The sequence below is a fragment of the Hoplias malabaricus genome, chromosome X2 (assembly GCF_029633855.1).
Source record: "Hoplias malabaricus isolate fHopMal1 chromosome X2, fHopMal1.hap1, whole genome shotgun sequence".
Classification (NCBI taxonomy): Eukaryota; Metazoa; Chordata; class Actinopteri; order Characiformes; family Erythrinidae; genus Hoplias; species Hoplias malabaricus.
The window spans coordinates 20,612,611-20,637,428 of record NC_089819.1 but is presented as its reverse complement, the minus strand read 5'-3'; the positions used below and the strand labels follow the sequence as shown (position 1 = coordinate 20,637,428).

General features: G+C 38.9%; 1 protein-coding gene across 5 annotated transcripts in view; it reads left to right on the top strand.

Moving 5' to 3' along the window:
* The first annotated feature begins 5,601 nt into the window (after positions 1 to 5,601).
* Positions 5,602 to 24,818, top strand: part of LOC136676546 (synaptic vesicle glycoprotein 2C-like) — a 41,986-nt gene continuing 22,769 nt past the window's right edge. For 3 of the 5 annotated variants that reach the window (XR_010796303.1, XR_010796301.1, XM_066653639.1), the window contains exons 1-4: positions 5,602 to 5,736; positions 10,055 to 10,136; positions 14,367 to 15,047; positions 24,296 to 24,476. Coding sequence is in view for 1 of the 5 variants with exons in the window: in XM_066653639.1 (XP_066509736.1) it covers positions 14,459 to 15,047; positions 24,296 to 24,476 (770 nt within the window). In the remaining 4 variants the exon portion in view is untranslated. Of the gene's footprint in view, positions 5,737 to 10,054; positions 10,137 to 11,240; positions 11,315 to 14,366; positions 15,048 to 24,295; positions 24,477 to 24,818 lie in introns of all 5 variants that reach the window. The other 2 variants (XR_010796304.1, XR_010796302.1) reach the window with 2 other exon arrangements.

The following is a 24,818-nucleotide window of genomic DNA, read 5'->3' as shown; positions in this document are numbered from 1 at the left end:
TGTTCTGTGTTAACCCTGTCATATCACCATAGCTACAGCATTCTTAGTTAGCTTTGTAGTAACCGCCAACACGCTGTCTGTCGCTGGGTTCTCTTGCCTGACCAGTGGAAGCTTTTTTCGCAGGACAAATTTCCCCGTTCTTTACCATGACCCTACTAACCTCTGTGTTTTTATTTGTTCCCTTTGTCTGGCTTTCTTTCTCCTGTCTCTCTCTCATGCTTTGAGATGTCCTGCTGCTCTCCAGGTGTTGCCCTGATCCAGCCCCTGTGTCCTGTACAAGATCCTGTCCTTGTCTCATCTACACTATCATGCTTGGCCATGCTGTTTTATTTCAGATTAACTCTGCACCTAATTTTAACTCACACTGAATCCCTGATCACCTCCTCCTTCATCAGACTCATACATCACTAATATCATCATCCTCACCATTTTCATTTCTGCTTCTCCATCATCACTAATATACTACATTTATATTACTATAACCCCTTCATCGGTCATTTCACTTTTACTTCTGTTCTCTGTTGTGTCTCCGGTGTTGACCCGAGGAGGATGGGTTCCCCGTATGAGTCTTGGTTCCTTCCAAGGTTTCTTCCTCGTGTGCTGAGGGAGTTTTTCCTTGCCACTGTTGCCCCTGGCTTGCTCATAGGAGGCTTGGACCCGGATCTCTGTAAAGCTGCTTTGTGACGACTTTTTGTTGTGAAAAGCGCTATATAAATAAAATTTGATTGATTGATTGATTGAAGTGTGACCCATGGACTGAATTTCGGAACTTACCCAAGTCTTCGTTGTTTGAAAGTCAGACCACATTCCCTACCCACACTCTATAAGTCCAATCTGTTCCAGGACAATAGTTGCAATCCATTAAACTACCTGTCCCACAGTGGTATTCTAGACACGTGTGTGGTGTAGGAAACTGAAAAAAAAATGTAGATAGAGGACAGGAGTAATAAAAAGAGTTGAGCTATAAGGTTAATGGAGTTTGGGCCATATTGTGTGCATTCTTCATGTAGACAAGCTTAAGTAAATGTACTGTTCAATTATTTAATTTAACTGTTTACTATTTATGATATATAGTTTTTATTTTTTTTATTTAAATATTACGGAGCCCCTGAAGGGACATGGTAAGAATTTCTTTTTAGGGACAAATCTCGTGAGCATCATTTAGTATGTTGTGAGCACCAAATAGTAATTCGTGAGCACCACTTAGTATGATATGGACTCCACTAAGTAAGTTGTGAGCACCACTTAATATGTCGTGAGCACCACTTGGTATGTTGTGAGCACCACTTGGTATGTTGTGAGCACCACTTAGTATGATGTGGACACCACTAAGCAAGTCGACCACTTAGTACAGGGGTCGGCAACCTATACCACTCAAAGAGCCATTTGGACCCATTTCACACAGTAAAGAAAACACTGGGAGCCACAAAATCCTTTTGAAATTTTACATGAAATAACACTGCGCATAACAGGGTTTTTTTGCCTTTGTGCTATGTATAAACAAACTATACTGTGTTACATTTATGAAATTCATGAACGACTGCAGAAAAATGAAATAACATTTCTGCATGCAACAAAACATTTTTAACTCCGAAAAAAAGACGTTGTGTTGACGTTTGAGTAAAATACTCAATGTCTATTTGAGTCCTTGTAGTAATGGGGAAAAAAACGCTGAACTTAAATGATCCACTGGCAGCAAACAAAAATGCTGTCCTCTCTCTGCGTGCCGTCATTATTTTACTGGCGCCGTGCAGTCAGCGGTCAAAAAGTTCAAGAAACCGCACACTGACGGGTGTCAGGGTAAATATTAAAATATTTTATATGTTACAAGATCGCCATAATCTTCATAGAATTACATTTTGAAAATGAACGAAGTAAAATAAAATACATTTTAATTAAATACTCAGTAATTATTTTCAAAAGCTGAGCCGCATCAGAGGGATCAAAGAGGAGCCGTGGGTTGCCGACCCCTGACTTAGTATGTCGTGAGCACCACTTAGTATGATGTGGACACCACTAAGTAAGTTGTGAGCACCACTTTCTATGTCATGAGCATCACTTTCTATGTCATGTGAACCACTTAATAAGTCGTGAGCACCACTTTGCTTCTCTGTCTGGCTAAATGGCGCTCACAAGATTTTTCCCTAAAAAGAAATCCTCACCATGTCCCTTCAGGGGCTCCGTAAAATATAAAATTTGTATTTAAATGTATTTTTTCTTTTTCTTTTATGAGTTAATAATAAAATTATTCATTAAATTCACTTGGAGTGCAATAGTTCTAACATTTGCAAAATAATTCTGATATAGTACAAAACAACAAAAAATAAAAAAGTATACATATCCAATATATCTTTGTAAATGCTGTTTATGTGATCATTTATTACTCAAATATCAGCAGGTTACGGGTTTGCTGTAGTGTATAGCAGAGTTAGTTCAATCTGAAATGCACAAAGAGGCTGCAAGTTGATGCAATACAGCATATGGTTGATACACAATTTCATGATAAGATTACCAAAACATGGCTGGTATTTTGATTTATTTGTAAATGTGTTTTTATGGTAGGGAGGCACGGTGGCACAATAGGTAGTGTTGCTGTCACACAGCTCCAGGGTGGTAGGTGAGGTAGGTGGATTGCCGACTCAAAAGTGTCCATAGGTGTGAAAATGTGAGTGTTTGTCTGAGTGTGTAGAACTGGTGCGAAGGACTGGTGCCCCCTCCAGGGTGTGGTTCTGCCTTGCGCCCAGTGATTCCGGGTAGGCTCCAGACCCACCGCCAGGGTGTGGTTCTGTGTAGGTTACAGACCCACCGTGACCCTGTACTGGATAAGTGGTTATGGCTTGTGTAAGGAGAAATGGCCAACTACAGGGTTCTTGCCTGAAAAAGCCATTGAATTCTACTCTGATTTGTAGAGTATTATATATATATATATTATATATATAATATATTTTAAATTTGACAACCATTGCATATGTTGTCGTAGTCAGTATTCGGTTCACAAACAGTTGTTATCAGTTGTTATTAAATAATAGAACAGGCTGTCAGTTCTTTGAGGGAAGACATCTTCCATGAGCTGCAACAAATGTCACCAAGCAGCTATACTCCTATGTCTTTCTCTGCAGTGAAAACTTTTATTCTAACATTAGTTTCTTATATGCTTTTCTCTGTCTGTGGAAAAAGTAAACACACGTACAAATGCTGCATAACAACAGAACTCCTTTACAGTTTTAAAGTTTTAATGATCCATTCTAATAAACCTTCAACTTGAAACACAAGATAAGGACAGATATATTATTCTATTGGATATGGGAACATTTTTCCTGCAGCTATAATGCTGTAGCATCTGGGAAGCCATTGAGAAAGCTAAGTGAAATCTCCCAATTGCGGGTAAACTAATTATTATTGAATGTATTGACTTTGAGGCTTTGTCCAGTGGTGTTGTGTGTGCTCTAAATACAGATAGAACGTGCACTCTGTAAATACGTACACTAATGCTGGGTGAACTTTCTGGAAAATTATTTTTATCCCATTTTAGAAAAACTAAAATATTCACACAGTTGAATGCTCAGTTTGTGTTTGAGAGAAACATAAACGCCTATAGCTTGTTACAAATGTGACATTTTGGATTTTGGCATTTCTGCCTTCCCAGAGAAAAAAATATTGATCTTTTGCAGGGCTCACAGAACTTAAAGTATATTCTCCTTAGATTCAGAAGAAACTTACAGTGCTGCGGTACAGTATTGAGCAGCAGTCATCCCACCACATTTCTGCTGTTGATTTCAAAGCTAAGTAATCAACTATAGTGTCAATAAATTAAATTATAATTGATTAGGTCACTGTGCATTATGGGTTTGCAGATATTGGCAGATTACTGAAAGATTGGTCTCTCTTGTTATGTCTTAATTGGGTACTTTTCTTTTGATCTTTATCTTTGCTTTCAGTCTTGTATATCAAGAGTCACCATTGGTATAAGAATTCAACAAGGTTTGATAATGTGTGTGTTTTTTCTGTATTGCTCACCTCAGTGTTAGAATGACAGTGGTTAAAGAAGCATGGAAATGCACTTAAATGATTATAGGAAATAACTCATTAGTGAGATTCACATCATTGTCATGTATATGTGTTTATATACAAAGCTTTTCAAGCTATATATATTACCTTATACTATATTATTTCTGTGCAAATAACACGAGCTGAATTTTTGCTGGTCATTCACATCCCAGGCCCTGATGGACCTAATGCAGGAGCAGTATATTCCTCACTGGCAGCTCATTAAGTTAAGTGCTTCTTGGCTTTCCATCATTCTGGCTCTAAGTGTAGTCAGCATTCAGAGGGAGCCCACCCCCTGAAGTCACAGTTGTATATGAAGAGCACCAAGCCTAGGGTCACACACCATTACATTCAACTCATTTAAAGGACAAAGATTCATGCATTGCTAGTAATTTCAAGGACATATATATTTCTACTTCTATTGGTCTATGCTTACCTATTCTTTTGTGATGAACTTTTGACTCCGTGTATGTGTTGTTGGTATTTGCAACCAGCCACCACCACCACCACAGCAAAATAAAATAAAACAAATCTGCTTTGTTCACTTATAAACACAGTGAAATCAACAAATATTTATAATTTAATATTATTTCATAGATGCAAAAGACTAACTGAACAGTTGTATCTACTCTTTTAAACAAATGCACTTGATCCCAGTGTACACTGCAGGTATTTATTTAATACAGGTTGTGAAGACTGTGGCACCACTGTAGAGCTTCACGGGTTATCTACATTGGGGAACTCATATGTAGGTAATATGTAATCATTTTAATGTAACTTTTCATTCATGAGTGTCTCATGAAGTGTATTTTATTTTTTCCCTTTCCAGTTCTTACTACATTATAACACTACATAACCTTACCTTAACTCCAAATACAGGAATTTGTGAATGTTTTTACCTCATATCTTTAATAGTGTGAATCAAAAGCTGTGAGTGTTCTCAAATGGGCTACAGTTTTAATACAGCATGTTAAAGGTACAACCACAATCCTGTTCAATACCAGCAATAAAATGTATATAAAAATGGATATGAAAAAAAAAAATATATATATATATATATATATATATTTTCCACAGAGAACGCTCATACAATATTTTAAAACAATATTAATCAACATTGTTATGGATTAGCTCAAACTTACTAATTATTTCTTTTAATTTTAAATTTCCTCAGAATGTAACCTCAGCTTTGTTCAAAAGTTGAATGTGAAACATTTGGAAATGACTGACAAAGTGTTGTTTTCAATTTTTTCACTCCTCACTGGATGTCTGTAGAAATAAACTCCAACCTGAAATAACGGTTTTTTTTTTCTTACCTCGCCCTCTCTCTCTCTCTCTCTCTCTCTCTCTCTCTCTCTCTCTCTCTCTCTCTCAGTCATTTTCGATACACTGTCCTCCATCCGTATCTGTTATTGTATCGTTTCCGCGCCTCTCTTACACCCATTTTGACTGCTCTTACTACGCTTCTTCTACGCACCCCCCGCCCCTACATAGCTCTCTCTCTCTCTCTCTCTCTCCTGGAGTACTGCAGATAGCGCTGTACAGCTCTGGGAGAAATCACTTTACCACCGGCTCTTCGCTGCTAGGGGATTTCTCTCTGAAGTAAATTTGTAGCATAAATATTCATTCTTTGGACGCGGGCAGCTGCTTCACAGCCATGGAGTACGAGCACCGACATCTCATTAAAATGTAAGTGACGCCTTTATTAACCACGTTTTTATTCTTGTGGTTAGTGTTCAAAGGCGGGAAACTGAGGCAACGTTGTGATTACGAATTACGAATACGACATTAATGAAGTTCATCTGTGTAAAAATGATATAAAATGACAACCACTAAACTCAATATAAGTTGGTCTTAGTTTTACAGACCAAAAAAAGTGTTTTAATATAAACCTGTTGGTTTTTCACATTGGTACATTTTGAAATTAAACTGACTAACGGTCAATGTAACCGACCACTGTATAAATCTATTAACTCGGTCTGGAGTCACAGCTCACCTGATAAAGTGGTACGGATTTACACGCTCATACATTAGAATTTAATACGTTAACTGTAAAGTTTCAAAGGCAGATAGAACATTGTATTAATCACTGAGGAATATTCCAATTTCACATCTTAATTTGTGGTCTACAAACCAAGTCAGTTCTATACATCAGCCTTTAAAGCCAACAGCAGTCTCAGCCCCTTCGCCCTGAAGTTACAAGGACAGTTTTCTGACTACACTGCTTTTTTAATACTGCCAGCCTATCAGAACAGAGGCCACCTACACGTATCGTTGTTAAAAGCACAGGAGTAAAAATAATTACTCTATTAGAGATTGAAAAATGATCAGATAAACATGAATTACGACTGTATTTATTGACACATTCATGCAAATGTCATAAAAGGGCCTCAGGACCACAATACACTGCCAATAAAGTACAAAATGGGCTCTTTAAATGGCTCTTCTAATGAAAACCAGGTATCTTAAAAAGTCCCATCTCTTCACTGAAAATTCTCTGACATGAGTTGAATCGACCAGTGACTACGTTCTGCCGCCAGCGATTACAGCACTCTGCAGAGAGAGAGAGAGAGAGAGAGAGAGAGAGAGAGAGAGAGAGATGACATAAAGTGAGGGAAGAAACAGCAAGAGAGCAGGGACAGAGGAGCTGCTTAAGGCGAAAAGAGTGAGCGATAGGAAAGCAGAGAAAAATAGAGAAGAGGGGGACAGCAGACCTGAGAACAAGAAAGAAAAGGTGAAGGTGTAGGGAGAGAAGGTGTAGGAGAGAGTTAGCAAGAGGAAAGGAGAGGAGAAAGAAAGGATTAGGGACAGAGAGGCACTTTGTTTTAGAAAATATGGAACAATGTTTGATTTGAAACATCGTCCTGTGAGAACACTTCTTTCTTCGGTGTGTGATGCTCTGGGAAACAGAAGAGTGAGTTGATGAACGTTGGCAATTCCATTTTTGTCTGAAAATATGGATGTGTAGTGCTTTTGAGAGGATATATTAGAAAATGAGTGAATAATCACTACTTTTAAAAATCTCTTCACAAATGTGTGTATTCAACCATGAACATACTGAAGGACTTTTAGTTCCCATTATGAGGGAGTGGAGGTTACATTTTTCTTCAAATTTAACGGCTGTCTGCTGTAATCTCCCCTGTAGCTGTTCAACACTGATCTTGGTAATTGTGTTTCTTACGTTTCTATGAAGTGTACTAAAGAAATGCTACAAATGACACCACACATTTGAAGTTTTAATTTTGCCTATTTCATTTTCTTTCTGAATTAAAACGTTTACAGATATTGTATCTTTCACTTACAAAGTCACTCCTTTCTTTACTTGTTTTTCAGAGAAATACACTGTGTGTTGAGCTGTAGGTTCTTACAGTATCATGATAAAGGATAAAATCCTCAGAAGTTTTAAGTCAGATACACTTTTCAGTATATCAGGGACAAATTTTGGCGTTTTTCAATGATTTCCTGCTGATTAATCAATTAGTTGAAACCCTTGCTTGTGCTCACAGCACACTGCTGTCCCAAAACCCCCCAAAACTAAGAAAATGTACTTTAAAGATATATGGTTCCCCCTCTTTTCTAAATTTTGAATCTTAATCACCACTTAAATCACAAAGGACTCTGCCTCAAGGTTGTATCATTGAGACAAACGCTTTATCAGCACTGCCGCATTACAGAGACTTTTAGAAAGTTCACATACATCAGCGTGCCTTCGTGACTCACCCTCATTAGAGAATGTCTGAAATGGCCAATTTGGATCTAAATTATTTATTTTTTTGAATAACAGCAATTGTAGAAGGTGAGTCAGTATGCTGTAATTTTATTACTTGTCTGTACTCCTTTCAGAGCATGGGACCAATGTGATTATGGTTCCGTCCCCTAAGATTGGTGCCTGAGTGTGTGGTCTCTGATATGTTTAGGCTCTTTTAGTGTTCTCACTGCTCAGTTATGCTGGAATATTTATGTTGGCTGACATAAAGAAAATCAAGGTGATAATAGTGGTAAAGTACAGTTTAATGTGCCTTGACCCAACTGATAAAATACATCCGATTTACACTTTTCCTATTGTAATGCAGAACATTTGTTTGTGTAAAATAATTGGGTTCATCTGGAATATTTTGTCTCAAAATTATGATATTATAAGTTTTTTAAAATCATATCATATGATTATTTTATCCTATCTTTCACGGTGTATCAGGATGCAAGAATACCTGTCCCAGTGTGCATTTCCTCTCTGTGTCCAGCTCTGTGTTTACGTCCCCTCACTCTGCCCGTCCCTCTGCCTGTGTCCTCTCCCAATGCCCAGCCCTTTGTCCGTATCATTTTCCACTGTCCAGATCTGTGTCTGTGTTCTCTCCCACTCCCAGCATTGTGTCTGTATGCGCTCTCACTTGCCCGGACACTATGCCTGTATCCTCTCCCACTGCCTGGGCATGTGTAGCCGAAGCAGTGAGTGGACGGATCATCTCAGTGGTCTATAGCTGGCATGCATGTGTGAACATATGTCCACTGCCTGGTTCGGGAACTGCAGTGAAATCTGCAGTGTTGCCCCCTGTTGCTTGGGTTGCATTGTATGGGGGGTCAGGTTCCGAGCCTAGCGCCCAGTCTGCCCATTGAGGAGCGTCTTTATTGAATCATCAGGAGAGCAGAGCACCGGGCTGTAGTGTAATTGAGAGCGACAAGCCCGATATAATCTGAGCCTTTTTTGTTTTAGTGTGTGGTGGTGTATGGCAGGGTGCCACATTATGATACACTGTGAGAGAGTTCAGGGGTAGAAGGAATTAAAATGAGGAAATGGTAAGACTAGAGTGAGCAAGTTGAAACGGAAAAGGACTGCTTTTTAGCAAAATGGAGTGTGACGAAACCTTAATAAAATAAAACGTCCAGGTTAGTTAGGTCAATTAAAAATGTGCCTAAATAATGCAAATTAATTCATGACAAGCAGTGGCTGTAGTGTACTGGTTATCCCACACATATCTCTGACTGTCCTTTTATTTGTTCTGTCTTCCTTCTTGTCTGTGGGTCTCTCTCTCTGTCTATCTCTCTCTCTCTCCCTCTCTCCTCCTCCTCCTCCTCTCCCTTTCTCAGTAATAGCATCAGTGCCTGATGCAATCTTTTACCGTGAGATGTCCTAGCCTTCTCCTTATAGCTGAGGTTATTCGCTTTCCGTTTTGATGTGATTATGTCCGCCTCCAACCATTAGGAGATTGGACTTGGCTGATTCCTACTGTCTGACACTAATGAAAGAAACCATCTCCCACCCACTTTCTTCTTTTTTGGTTTTCCTGCTGGTTGTGCAGATGTGTCTGTCAAAGTCAGGACTGACACATACATACATATGAAGAAAAGATCTAAGAGAATAATGACCCAATATTATGACAACCTTAAATTGCAGCAACGTTTAGATCATATACATTTTCATTAACATTTTTCACAGTATGCTCTCAACAGGCACGACTGTAGACAATCTACTGTATGTGATAGTCAGCTTAGTGATTAAAAATGGTTTCCTTAGCAATCTTGGTACAGTATGTTGACATTCATTTGATCAAATGTATGTCATGCCTTTCATAGACCAGTAGTGAAGTATCTATTCTTCTCTTACGGTATTTGTACTTGAATAAACTCATATAAATATATCATCACTGTCCAATGAAAAACATGAATCTCCAAAATAGTAACTTTACATGAGAAGGATTAAAAAGCCCTTCTTAACTTTCAGTGGAAGTCAATGTAAATAAAATTTGTTACAAGTAATTTGGAAGCATCTCTATTGGTCCATTCACCATGGAACTTGTACAATGTATAATGATGTAGTAAACTAACAATCGACAAAAATGGAGATGCATGTTAATATTTTCTATTTTATCTATTTTATAAGCCACATTCATTGATTGCAACATCAGTAGACAAAAATCCCATCGTAAAGCAATCCCATTATTTAGTCTGCCATAGATGCTAAAACATTCACGCACACAGATCATGACCTGGTGTTTTTTTATGCACTTAGGAGACCAGCGGGAACAGAAACACCATAGATCATCCAGACAGAGGCTATCAAGAGTTCAAGGCCTATTTTTTTCAGTCCTCATGTGAGTGATCACACCTAAACTGTACACTTTAAGTTAACCTGCTTGCTTCTTTAGGATTAGAAAACTTGCAAAAGCTGCTATTGGTTTGTATGGTTAATATTTACTGGAAAACTAACTACATTGTTATAAAACCCTGTACACAGTAGCTAGCTATTTTCTGTAGTACAATCAGTATCCCTCTGAATCCTTTATGTGTTTAAACAGCAGGTACTACAGTAAGCTTGGATTTTAATGAAGAACCATGATCTACATTAAGTTATATATTACATGTGGACATATAAATATTACATAGCTTTACTTTACTGTATAACTTGGTACCAAAACTACAATTCATTATTTAATCATTTATTTGCAACCTTAAAAAGAAGCTGAATTATTACCAGACCAAATATGCTTATTTAATGTGTATGTACATCTGCAAAGATTGGAATGATACTGGATCAACCAGTAAATATATTTTTTCACAATAATGCAAGCCTGTTTTAGCTGTGTCATGTCAAGGATAAGCTATTGCAAAAGAATATCAATTAGTAGAATCATAATATGATACTTCTGCCAAATTGTGCCACTTTGATTAGGAGTCAACAGAGCAGCAAATTAGCTCTCCAATATAGAGCAAGCCTGCTCTGTCCACTGCAGCTTGACTCACTCTTGACCTCCTGCCCCCAGCACTGGTCAGGTGAAGGCGGGGTTGTGCCGTTTTTTTTCATTGTAGGTCCTAGTGGCGAGTCTCACTGTGGCTGTCAGAAAGAGAGCGGAAGTCTGCCTCACTGCCTCGCTGACAGACAGCTGGTCCACATCCATCCAGCCGGCCAGATAATGGATCGCTCCCCCGCCTGACCACTCAGTGCCCCACCGGCATACAAACACAATGAAAGTGAAGCTGGCTGCTGGGCTCTTTTGATCCCATCACAGTCTGTTAAGGCCAACAGTGCATTATGTAGAGGAAAGACTATGAATCTTAGTGTTGGGTGCATTCTTATTAACTGATGGTTAAGTCTGTGTATCTGGGTAAACGATGTAACTATGGCATTTTACAGGTGCTTCAAAATTATACAGATTATAGTGTTGCTCTTGTCTTTGTTTAATTTACTTTTGTTGCAGGATATCACCTTATGGATCAGAGTATCACATTCCTTTTTGTAGACCACATCGCATACCCTATTGCTATTCCAGAGGTATTCCTTTTATAACTCTTCATGTCCAATTGTGCAAAGAGTTTTTTGATCTAGAAAAATGTGATGACAAATTGTTCCAGTTCCCAGAACAGACTGTTATTTGACCTAGCACTCTTAAAATTATGACAAGGTGTCCAGACTGGCTTCGTTTGGAAAAATAACTCCTACATGGACATCTGACTCAAATGAATGAATACAGTATTTCTTCCTGCTTCAATACTTTAATGGCTTTGGCTTTGTAATGTCTGAGGTGCACAACCATATATTTTAGCTACTTTGCCAACATTTTTAGAAAACTACAGGTTTGATCTACGTCTATGTTGAGTCTGGATCTCAAGTACCAGTAAGTCTGGAGTTTCTGGGTTCAAAGTGTGAATTAAATAGTGGTTCATTAGATAGGTTTAGACTTGTTATTAACTGCAAGTACTGCATGGTATAAAACTAATATATCCATTATGATATCCAGCACGGTAAAGTATGGTGAAAAGTGGCTGTGAGGTGGAGGGCTTTGCTCCAAAGAAGTGGGAGCAAACACTAACACTGTATTATGTTAGAAATGAAAGAAGACTTTAATATTATTCATTCATTCATGCATTCATTCATTCATTATCTGTAACTGCTTATCCAGTTCAGGGTCGTTGTGGGTCCAGAGCCTACCTGCTCTCATGGGCGCAAGTCGGGAATACACCCTGGAGGGGTCACCAGTCCTTCACAGGGCAACACACACATACTCACACATTCACTCACACCTGACACTTTTGAGTCGCCAATCCACCTACCGACGTGTGTTTTTGGACTGTAGGAGGAAACCGGAGCACCCGGAGGAAACCCACGCTTTAATATTACTATTTATATTAAATATGCTAAATTGAATGTAAGTAATATTAATATAACATTTATTCTGATGCAATAGTCTGTTCTTGAAATGAATAAATGTATTTTGCAGTGTTTTGTTGTATCGCCAAATATATCGTTAGCGCCAAAATAGCCTGAAATTTTGTGATATTGCTTTAGGGCCATATCGCCCACCCCTAATGTCAGGTTTAAATAGAGCTCCAAATAAGGAACATTTCATTATAGAAAATCATTCAGTCTGATGGACAGCACTGAATCACTACATGTAGTGAACGCAGTATTTAAAAGTACAAGACGAAACATTTTGAAAGGGCTGGCTTGTCTGAATAGCAAGTATTTGGGGTTTTTATTTTCTGGCTGAAGTCTTTGTCTCACACAAATTGTGGGTCAGTTACGGTTGAGGTTTTGAGTCTAAAATCTGCTAGTTTAGCAGAGAAGAGTGTAAGCTAATACTGAAAACAATAAGCACAGGGTGTTGTATGCAAATTGTATAGAGTACCATTTTCACAGTCATATCTTAAGCCTAGTCTTGGGCTAAACTGTGTCTGGTGTATCACCATCTGAGACACTGGTTGTGGTTTAATTATCTTTTGCGAAACATGCCCATGTTGATTTAAAAATGTTGCATTCGCAAAAAGGCAAATATTTGAACACCTCTGTGTTATATCATATTGCTAATGGAACTGGGAGCTTAATGCAATGCAGACATTTTTAAAAGATGGACAGTTTAAATTAATTTTTTATCTGTGCGAGAATTGAATACAGAAAGTCACCTTGCAGTGGGCAGTGTGACAGTGCATAGTAAGATAATGTTATGGGGTCCAATATTCAGTCAGTGATGGGAGGCAGTGAGAGCTCTCCTGACAGTGCTTCAGCTTTCATTAGACCTCCACACTGTGCAGCTCACAGACGAGAAGGGCACACAGAGCCTCCGTGAGATAGAGGGTCTAGTGGTTATTATACTGCTAGCTATTAATCACTAATTATACTATTTATAATTCCTCACACACTGTAAGGTTGCGAATGGACAGTCTGATGGAGGGTATCTGTTTGTGCTTAAGCTGCTTGACTTTCTGTCTGTTCTTATGTATTTCATTCACAAAATCCCATAGACTTTCAGGTACCTGAGCCAGAAGCATTCATAAAAAAATATCTCTATCTATGGCAAGGCCGTTGAAAATTAATTTGTAACATTATTAACCTGATTTTTAAACAAAAACTTTACATCACCAGGAAGTGTTTTACCTACAGTTTCCACTGTGGATGTCAGGGTTTTTCACCATTTTATGAGCTAAGAAATTTCTTAGAAAAAACTAAATCCTTACAAACATGTTTAATATGGTTGAATTAATTATTAGACCTATTTATGAACAAAAGTACAATTATGCAAAGCCCTTTACACTTTAAATAGCAGTACACATTGGAGCATTATTAAAATTTGAATTGAGAATATTAACATTTACTTATATTTGTAATCCAGAGTAGCCAGTCTGTTATGGAAGCCTAGTTTGTAGCCTTTGTTCTGGTACAGACTAAGTAAATTGATTTGGTACCTTAAGCAGGTTATAACCACCCTCTCAACATTGTTATATTCTGGAGGCATAAACACAGAGGCGTAAACAGAGCAAATGTCACAGCTGGTGTTTAAAATGAGACATGAAAAGAAAACTAGTCAAGAGCTGCAGTACAAAGAAGCGAGAGAAGAGTGCATGATTTAGCTTCCCATGCATAGGGAAATTTGAAATTTCATGTGAATTATAGTTTTCATTTCCACTGTTAAAGCATACAAATTCCGAACAAGTGATGACAGCTGTGCACAAGAATTATTAAAAAATATAAAATTAATACATGTACATTATTATTTGTTTATCTGAAAATATGCTGTATCTCTCAGCATGTTACATTACTGCCTCATCTTATCAAGATACATTTATGAATGCTACAGCATGCTGTTCCTGCTTGATCAAATCCTGCAGTCTGCTGTGGGCAGAGCATGACTGTGTATAAACTTGTCCCTTTACGCGCATTTTAGGCAATGACATCCATAATTGCCTAGCACTGTCTTTATGTACAAAAGTCACCAATTGAATGGTTTAGGACACTTGATGCTACATATGTGTGATTGCACGGTAAGCTTAAAAATCAAAACCAAACCCAGCATAGTATCTTAATTAACCTCAAATCTTCTTTCTCCTAGGCTTATCCAATGAGAGCCAGACAGTTTGAGGCTCTTCTTCTGTGACAACTGTAGAAGTCTCCCTCCCCTCTGACCAAGTACATCCTCTCGCCATGGATGACGCAGACCAACGGGACCGGATGTCCCTGATAAAAGGAGCCAAGGACATCGCCAAAGAAGCCAAAAGGCAGGCTGCCAAGAAGGTCAACAAGGTAGTGGACCGGGCCTCGGATGAGTATTCTCATAGTCGGGCCTACCATCGCTTCCAAGATGAAGATGATGGAGATTATTATAGCCAGCCAGAGGGGAACTATGAAGGTGAACATGCTAATGATGAAGAAGGCTCAAGTGATGCAACTGAAGGCCATGATGATGAGGATGAGATCTATGAGGGAGAATACCAGGGGATCCCTTCAGACACCAAGCCTGGGGATGGGCAGGTGGCTCTGGGGCGGCCCATGGCAGACGGCCTGAAGGACAGAAGGGAGCTTGAGAGTGAAAGGCAGGCAGATGAAGAGGAGCTGGCACAGCAGTATGAGCTGATCATCCAAGAATGTGGGCACGGGAGGTTTCAGTGGCAGCTCTTCTTCACGCTGGGACTGGCACTCATGTCAGACGGAGTGGAAGTTTTTGTGGTGGGCTTTGTCTTACCCAGTGCTGAGACAGACATGTGTGTTCCTGATTCAAGCTCCGGCTGGCTAGGTAAGATCTGCATCAAATTGACATATTGTCATTGGTTACTAAGTTAACGAGAATGATAGTGATAATGATAACGTGCAATTATTTGTCATTGTACAACGTACAACGAAACATGTCTTCCACATTTAACCCATCTGTGGCCCACTAGTGCACTAGCGGCTGGGAACACACACCCAGAGCTGGGGGCAGCCATCCCCGGTGCCTGGGGAGCAGTTGTTGACTTGCTCAAGGGCACATCAGTCGTGGATGTTCTTGCCGGTCTTGGGGATTGAACCAGCAACTTTCCGGTACCAAGCCTGGACCAAATGTAAATAAAAACAGAATGCAATGATGCACAGTCATTAAACCTTGTATTTAACTGAAAATCATACAAAGACAGTATTTCAAATTTTGAAACTGAGAAACTGTTGCTGGCATCATATAAAAATGGACAGTATGTTTCTAGAAACAATAAACGTTTGCAGTTTCAACATTTAGAATTTTGTCTTTGTATTATTTCTGATTATATCTAGGGTTTAAATGACTTGAATTTTTTTTACATTTTGCATGATGTCCTAACTGTTTTTGAAAATGGGGTTTGTACACTGTGCCATGAAAGCTGCCGTGGGCTGAGTGGTATTTGGCACACAAGTGTCTACACTGCAATATAAAAGAAGTTAATATGCTGTTGGGCTGGTCCTGAATATTTGGCTATTCAGATATTCGTACATTAAGTTGGTAATGTAATTTTGATATTCAGATATTCATTCATTCATTCATTATCTGTAACCGCTTATCCAGCTCTAAAAGCTCTGCTCCCAGAAACTCCCCACTGCACCTGAATTCAGAATCATCAGTACATAAGTCATATAAAACAGGCGAATGCGCTAAAGCAGTCTTTGTACAATGAAGTGTGGGAACTCCTTAGTTCATTTTGTCTGAAATAGGCCACCTCAATTGGGTCAGATACTTTGGAATATTATATTATTTAAATGTATGTTTTTTTTTTTACTTTATATATAGAATTGCTGCTTTATACAGTTAAAAAAATCAATGCTTGTCCATAATAATAAACATTGCTAGATACATTTGATTAATACCCCTTAAAACTAATGAACATCCAGTATGATAATTATAAACGATGCTAAATGATCATGTTATCACAGATTTCCTCAATCCTAAATGTATGCTGTAGATTAATTTGCCTTGATGCTACACTACCAGCTGATGTACATGTCTTATATTTGCATACTGCATTTGTATGCTGTAGCACTGGGCTTAGAAGCTCAATTCAACTGTATATTAATCAATGTACATCAATGTAAAAAAAAAACCACACACACCACCTCCAAAGTGCCATTGTTAAAGGAGAAGGCAAGAGCTCTCTTTGCCTCCAATGAAATGTAATGTAATGCAGCTTTATTTTACGTTATTCCGGAGAATTTCTAGCTGCCCATTCCTAAGAAAGATCCACACAATAGAAAATAATAAAATAGAAACTTGGGAGTGTTTTTTCAGTGCTCAGTGTATGACATCAAGGAAATAAGAGTTTGTTATTAAGTTATTTACAGACTTTCTTGTGTGACCATTAGGTCATCATCATTCAAACTACCTTAACAATTGATTGATTAATCAACTCTGGGTCTCTCTCTCTCTCTCTCTCTCTCTCTCTCTCTCTCTCTCTCTCTCTCTCTCTCTCTCTCCCCCTGCCTCCCTCCCTCCCTCACTCTCTTGCCTTGCTCCCTGTCCTTGTCTGTGTGGGGAGAGCCCTCTGGGCATCGTGTGGCACGCTCTGCTTCCTTCTCTTTCATGCTCCCTCTCTCCCTTTGTCCTTCCGCTGTCAGTGGCTTTTAAGGCATAATCGCACGTGGCCACCCATGACCACCACCGCAGCCTGGCCTTTGAGATGGGAGATGTTCATCAGATGAGTGGGGCTTTTCAGGTCCTCACCCAAAAGAAGCAGGAATTCTGCCTGAAATGTGATCAATTTGTCCGCCCTTCCTCCGTAACGTTATTTTGCTCTCGATGATGGGAGATTTGTAAAACTAACAGAGCATTTGGAGGAAATAATTAATAATTAATAATGCACTCAAGAGAAGTTGACATAAACAAATCCCATATTTAGTGTGTTTAATTGCACACACAGCTTGTATAATTTTTGTAGAAGTTTTTGCCAAAATGTTCAGGACTTAAAGTAAGAATTGGCAAAACATTGTCAAAAAGTGCCATAAAGCCTCCTAGAATTACCACATCTGGATTCATACTACTGGATTGTGTGTGTGTGTGTGTGTGTGTGTGTGTGTGTGTGTGTGTGTGTGTGTGTGCTTGCTTAGTCTTATATTGATACAGTGGATGTTACTTCAGAGAAGACAGTTCTCTGTAATTTCTGCAGCCCCTGATCAGCATTCTAACAATGGAACTCTGTAACACCAGGTCTGGGACAGGACTCTTCGTCATCCCTCCCTCCCTCCCTCCCTCACTCTGTCCCTTCTCCAGCTCTCCCTGTACCCTATCTCTCTCTGTCATGTTCTCTCTTTCTATATCCTTTTCACACACACACATTTGCAGTTCATACACAGGTATATATAATGTATAGGAAACATTCATGATTGAAGAGAGATGCAAAAACATGCAAATGTCCGCATGGTATAGCACTTTTTTAGTTTGAATTAAAATATTTAAACGCTTTCACTCATTTTGTTAAATATCTTAGAATTTGCAGGAAATGCTATACTGTCTCTCCTGGTTTTAGTTCTAGCAATAATCGTGTTAGTGCAGGAATTGTCTTATATTGGGGCAAGGACATCAAGGGTAACCTAATGGTAAGAGGCACACACACAGAGAGAGAGAGAGAGAGAGAGAGAGAGAGAGAGAGCATTTGTATAGGATTGGTGACTAAAATGCTGATTGAATTATGAAATTGAATTGGCACACTAACGAGATCTCACCCAAACCTTCAATGCTAAAAGCTAATTTATGTCCAGTAGGAGGAATTTGGATAGAACAAGAGGATAATGCAGATAAGGCAATAAATATTTTTACTCACGTCTCCACTGGGGTTGTGGAAACATTCCTTTTGTGACAATCTTCAGATCTTCAGACCCTCAATTAGGCACGAGGCTGGGAATGTAACTATGTTTGGTTGTTGTATGTTTGTTTCTAGCCAGTGGGCTAGGTAAAATAATGGTATCATGACAAAAAGAGGACTATATTAAGATTCTGGAGGAAAATGTCGGGCACACTGCAGAAAATCTTGGTTTTGGCAGCATTTTCCAATGAGACAAGGCTCCGAAATATACATCCAGGTCAAGGAATGGTTAACAGCACACAAGTCATGATCTTGGAGACAGACAACAACGCTTCCACAAAATCCTCTTGATTTAGTTGTTAGGAAAATACATTTTCTTCTGATAGAATTATAGACGACCAATTTTAAATCCTCTGGAAAAGTTCAGGGAACTGTTTGGTCTTTGAGACACAGACAGTTAAATTGTCTATTAAATATTCAGGTTATATAAGTATTGGAACAAATCCAGGAAGACGAGTGCAGCCTTCGGGTCAGTTAAGAAATATTTTTTAAGTTTTATTTTATTTTATTTTATTTTATAAAATGTATCTATTCATTTATTAGTGTCTCATCCTATAATTGAATAGAGAATTGCATTTAGCAAGGATTGAGCAGAGGGAGGGAGAGAGGGAGAGGCTTTGATAATAGGGCATGAAAGTAACAAGAAAATCCCATTCAGCTCCTTTTATGCATTGTTTTACTGCTGCAGGAAGTCGTGACTCTGTTCTTCTCAATGTACACACACTCTCAACCTTATTTCACTTCCACCTTCAGAACCTTTTCATTATTCAAGGCCTTCTTTGCTAAATTAAGAAATTAACATTAACTTGAACCACTACAGGCAAATCAGCCAAAGCAAAAAAGAAATGTGCTGCATCATACCATTAGGATAATGGACTGTGCTTGAAGGCAGTTGTGTTGCCTATTCCATTAATGCTGACACAGAGCCAGAAGGCTTTTTTCTTTCTACACTTTCTTTATCATCTACATCTTTCTCTCTCTCTCTCTCTGGCTGCACAGTTGTGCTGTATAGACCAGAGGCAGCTAAGCGTGGCTAAACTGCAGTGAAATCACACCACTGCAGAGATTTCAGCTCCTGCACGACTCCTTTGTGTGTGTGTGTGTGTGCCTGTGTGTATGTGTATGTGTGTGTGTGTGCACCAGTACACCAGCTGCTCCATGATCTTTGCAATGAATTCCCCATGTGCAATTATATCTTACTAGGTCAAAACATCTGAAATCGAATCAATACTGATTATTGGATATTACTAATCATGAGATTGTTGTTAGAGTATTATTTTTATTACAAGGCTATTCAGCCTATTTCTTATCTTATACTATTGGTCATTTTTTTGTGTCAAGTATTATTTAAAAAAATAATAAATATAAATATAAATAACTGGGCAGCAGGTAGTGTCGCAGTCACACAGCTCCAGGGGCCTGGAGGTTGTGGGTTCGATTCCAGCTCCGGGTGACTGTCTGTGAGGAGTTGGTGTGTTCTCCCTGTGTCTGCGTGGGTTTCCTCCGGGTGCTCCGGTTTCCTCCCACAGTCCAAAAACACACGTTGCAGGTGGATTGGCGACTCGAAAGTGTCCGTAGGTGTGAGTGTGTGAGTGAATGTGTGTGTGTGTGTTGCCCTGTGAAGGACTGGCGCCCCCTCCAGGGTGTATTCCCGCCTTGCGCCCGATGATTCCAGGTAGGCTCTGGACCCACCGCGACCCTAAAATTGGATAAGCGGTTACAGATAATGGATGGATGGATAAATAACTGGCAGTGGAATAAGTGACTTTCACTGGATGACGTTAAATAAATAAAAGTAAAAAAACAAACAAAAGAACAAATGCAAAGCGTCTACAAATTGATTCTTACAACAATCTCATATTGAGGCAAGCTACAAAGTCCACTGGTACATTTTTGTCACTGTATACTAGAGAATCTATCAAACACAAAGCCACACTCCCAGTGGAGGTGAATAAAGTAAACTAAACAGATAGTATTAATGCTTCACCTTATTCACCTGTCTTTACCAAATTAGAAATTGTTTTGAAGTAAAAATATGAATAATGCACAGCTCTTGTAAAACACTTCCTCCAGCTCCTTCTCCCAGTCAGAGCATCAAAGCGTGAAATAAAAAAAATAGACTGCGATGCAGCTTGAACATTTCCTCTGCACTCTCTGAGGATCTGACTGAGCAAAAAAATTACGTCTTCTCTTTTCATTTATTCAGGTTTTCTGTATTTCAGACAAGTCTTTTTTCTTTCATAAAGCCAACGCATTATTTTTAGTGTCTGTGATAAGCTACAAATGTCAGTGATGGACTTTTATGGAACAGTTGTTCTCCATAAAGTTGATCTTAGTGAATCCTGTTTGTTTTTGTGTCCCTGTATGCACAAGTACATTTCTTGTTGTGAGCTATTGTTTGCTTCTTTTAATTAGCGTCTATCTTTAGAACTGTTGCTATCCATATAGTCCTCCCCATGTGATTTTCAGAGATGTGGAGTTGACGATATGACCCTGCAGGCCCTGCTGGGAAGACACAGTTGCTTTGTGAAAGCGTGTCCCCTACAAGCATCTGTACTGCCCTACCTCCTTAAGTGTCACAGTTTATCTCACCAGAACCCCTGCTTGGCATTTACCAGCGAACTCCAGTGCCCTCTACCATTCCACAGCATGACATGGTCTGGTCTCTTCACATTTTCCCAAGCACTCCTCAGCAGCTCTTCAATCTGTTTAAACAGACATCACTTAAGGAGAGTTGACAGTTATCTGATTTTTAAAGTGGACATATAGAGATGCAGGCTATAATTTCCTAAATAGGATTAAAACCATTAGTGTGAAATCCAATAAAATATTCAGGATTTTAGTGCACTACACTCTTAAAAATGAATGTGCTACCAAAGGTTTTTTGAGTGATACCACAAAAGAACCACTTTTGGTTCTATAATGAACCATTTTGCTAATACTTTTAAATGGGTAAAGAACCTTAAGATCAAATGGTAGATTTTTAACACTCACAAATCTCTTAAACAAACATGGCTCTTTATGGAACCAAACGTGGTTCTTCTATGGCATCGCTCAATGAACCCTTTGTGCTACATTGATTGTTAGAGTGTAGTGAACTAAAATCTGGAATCTTTTTACTCGACTTTATTTTATTTCATGTGTGAGAACTGAGCTGGATAAGAGTACACCCATGCAACCCATGTAAAACAATGAACCAACAAGTTCCTTTTGTAAAATGTCACAAAATCACAAAAGTTAAGTTACTTTAACTTTTTATAAAACTTTGTTAAAACTACAGATGTTCTGAAACTTTTGACAGGCAGAGTGTCTATCTATCAATCTATCGTTACACTCATATAGCGCCTTTCTAGAGACCCAGGGACGCTTTACAATCCACACTGCTCAGAACGCTCAGAACACTCAATCCACACACTGGCGAGAAGCGGGAGCCAAACGCGCACAGCGTACTCTTGACCAGGAACAACCGTCCAATCCATATCTGGGCTCACACACTATCACTCACACATACAGACATTCATTCACACTCATTCACCAGGACATTTATTAGAGAAGCCAATTCACCTACCCTCCATGTTTTTGGACTGTGGGAGGAAACCCATGCAGACACGGGGAGAACATGGAAACTCCACCCAGATGGGACTTGAACCCAAGATTCCAGTGCTGAAAGGGCGAACATGCTAACCACTAAGCCGCCATAAATGGGTGAAATGTGAACACACACACACTGGCTCTGCATCACATTTGTATTATGTTGGAGACTCATATTTAAACAGACAATTTGAGGAGCTATTAAGAAGCTGTGTAACAGCATTGGTGAAAATATGAGCGTCTGGTTGGTTTGTTTCTAGTAATTTGTGGTTCTACAATAACATGTTTTGGTTGGTGAACTATACCAGTACAACACACACTAACACACAGCTACCACAATAATCAAGCAGCCGAATAAAACCTAATCTGATGGTCCTGTCAGGGTCCTTACTATTAAAACACTGGGTGAAAGGGGTTAAACAAAGTAGCAACAGATGGCTATAATGTGTAATTTTAAAACTACTAAGTGCACCTGTATGGTCAGTGGAGCTGATAAAATGGACAAGGTTTATTAACCTTCTTTGAAATTATGCAAGCACAGATTTTAACATCTCCTCGAGTAGCTGCACATGAGCCTAAGATCACCATACCATACAATCCACCAGGCATTGAGCTGTCAAGAAATAGAACTCTATTCTCAGGAGCAATGTACTATCCAGTACATTTGGAATGAGTTTGGGTTATGTGATCCAGGACAAATCGTCCAACGTCAGTTGGAATTTAGCCATGTGCTCATGGCTGAATGCCATTCGGTCCTCAGAGAAATGTTCCAGCAGCAACGCAGTTACGGTAGTAATGAAGTACAAACTCTTTATTAATACATTTGATTTTAGAAGAGATCATATGGACATGTTGAGTTCAACTGCATGCATTGTAGATGATACTGTATGCACTTGGTAGAATATAGTAACATTTTTATAATTATATCACTATTAATTTGAATCAAATTAATGATCATTCGGCTCATTTGCATGTCTAGGTTTTGCATTCTCAGATCTGAATATGTTTTTGTTGTTTGACAAGAACTAGATATATCTTTTTACATCAGATCCACCTATTCTCTAATGTCCTCTCGGTGTCCTCCAGTATGCTAGCGAAAGTAGTGCAATGCAGTAGAATTTCACCCTAAACTTGCTGTTCCGTCAAAGGCTTGTTTCCAAGAAAGAGTGAAACGTTTTTAATGAAAAGTGTATCCCCTGAAGAGACAAGGCTTTTCCACGTCACCAGTTCCCTTCTCACTTTCACACACTGAGCGCTGATTGGTGCTGTATCAGTGAAAGAAAAACAGTTTGCAGCTTTTTAATAGTTACTGTGTTTGTTCTACAGTACCAGACCGTGAATGCTTGGTCATACAGAAAGCTGCAGCTCAGACACTAAGCTTGATTTTATTGTCTGGGACAGTTTGGGAATCTTGTGAAGCCTGTGCTTTTACTAAAACGCTAATCAGATGTGCCAGTGCACTAAACATCCATTCCTTATCATGTGTTGGTATATGTTTAAATTAGTGGGGGACGTTATTGCATTTATAGAGCTAGACTGGGGTTCAATCCTCCACTCTGTTAAGCACTGTGTGTAATACCAATAAAAACCCTTGGGCAAGACTTTTAACACTACTTTTGCCTACATCTGTAATGTGAGTAAAATTGTCACTTCGGAAAACTCCATCAGCTGTAAATGTTAATGAACTGTAATTTCATGTAGATAATTTGAGATAGTATTTGTATTGTCTTACTGTTTTATAGTTTTTAGATTCTTCCAGGAAGTCGACTTGCAATTCTACTGATCACAGAACCAACTTATATTTAGCTTCTATACAGAAGCAGTTTGACTGTGGAAACCTTTCTCTGTGTACTCACTGCGGCATTCTCATTCTGTCCCTGAGCAAGGAGAACTCTACATGGTCTGCACATTAATTTAAACTCTGTTTTATAGCAATGCACAGTTGCCAGAGGACTTAGTGAGCCATCTGCAGTATTTTATCTAATGTTTCACAAGGTTTCTGTAGCTCAGCAATGATTATATCACTATAACTTTAAATTGAAAAACAAATATGAGTAGATATTTTGGCAGAATAGTGTGTAGATCTTTTGTGCTGTATTAAAGATATTAGTGTAAAATATTTAAGAGCCCCTTACAAAATGAATCATGCGGAAATCATTGTAATATTACTGACATTTATAAGGCTTTGATGTGTTCATTTGGTGTGTGTAAAAAGCTGCAATGTGATGCTATTTGTAAAGGCATAAGTGTTTATTCTACAATCATTTTATATCAGGTTAAATAACATTTTCAGTTGGCAATGTGGTAATACATTCTGACATTTTAAAACTGCATTGTTGTTGTAATTTCAAGGCTTTTTGAGCAGTCCACAAAGAATGGAATAAGGAAAGATAAATACACACACTTCCCAATGCTCTACTGCTTCTTGAGTATCATTTCTTTTCTTCATGTATACTTCCCCTCTGCCTGCGGCGCCTGTAGCTTCTGTCTCTGGTTATAAACTCTATCTCTTTTCCTTTCCTTTTTCTCTCTCTCTCTTTTCCTCTCTCTCTCTCCCTCTCTCTCTCTCCCTTTCTTACTTCCTGGCCCATAGGTAGCATTGTGTACCTAGGGATGATGGTGGGGGCCTTCTTCTGGGGGGGCATGTCGGACAAGGTGGGCCGGCGACAGTGTCTACTCATATGCATGTCCATCAACGGCTTCTTTGCCTTCCTCTCCTCCTTCGTGCAAAGCTATGGCTTGTTCCTTTTTTGTCGTACCATAGCAGGCTTTGGGTGAGTCTTCTTCTTTACTCCCTCTACACTCACCCACTCTTCAATATCCCTTTCATTACACACACTTCTCTTCAGCTTGATCTTAATGGAGCGGCACTTATTTTCCGCAAAGTGTAAGAGAAAGTGTCTTTTTTTGGTGCATGCAGGGATGATCACTGTTAAATGAGACAAGCAGTCATCTGTGGTTGATTCATGTAGGAATTTTGGAAGTGGATCTTGCCTCATCTTTATACAATTTAGTGAATTTCCCTCAGTTGAATTAGTAAACAACTGGCAGCTAATAAATATTTATAGCATGTTGCTGATACAATCAAAATCACAATTTGGAATATTGTAATTTTA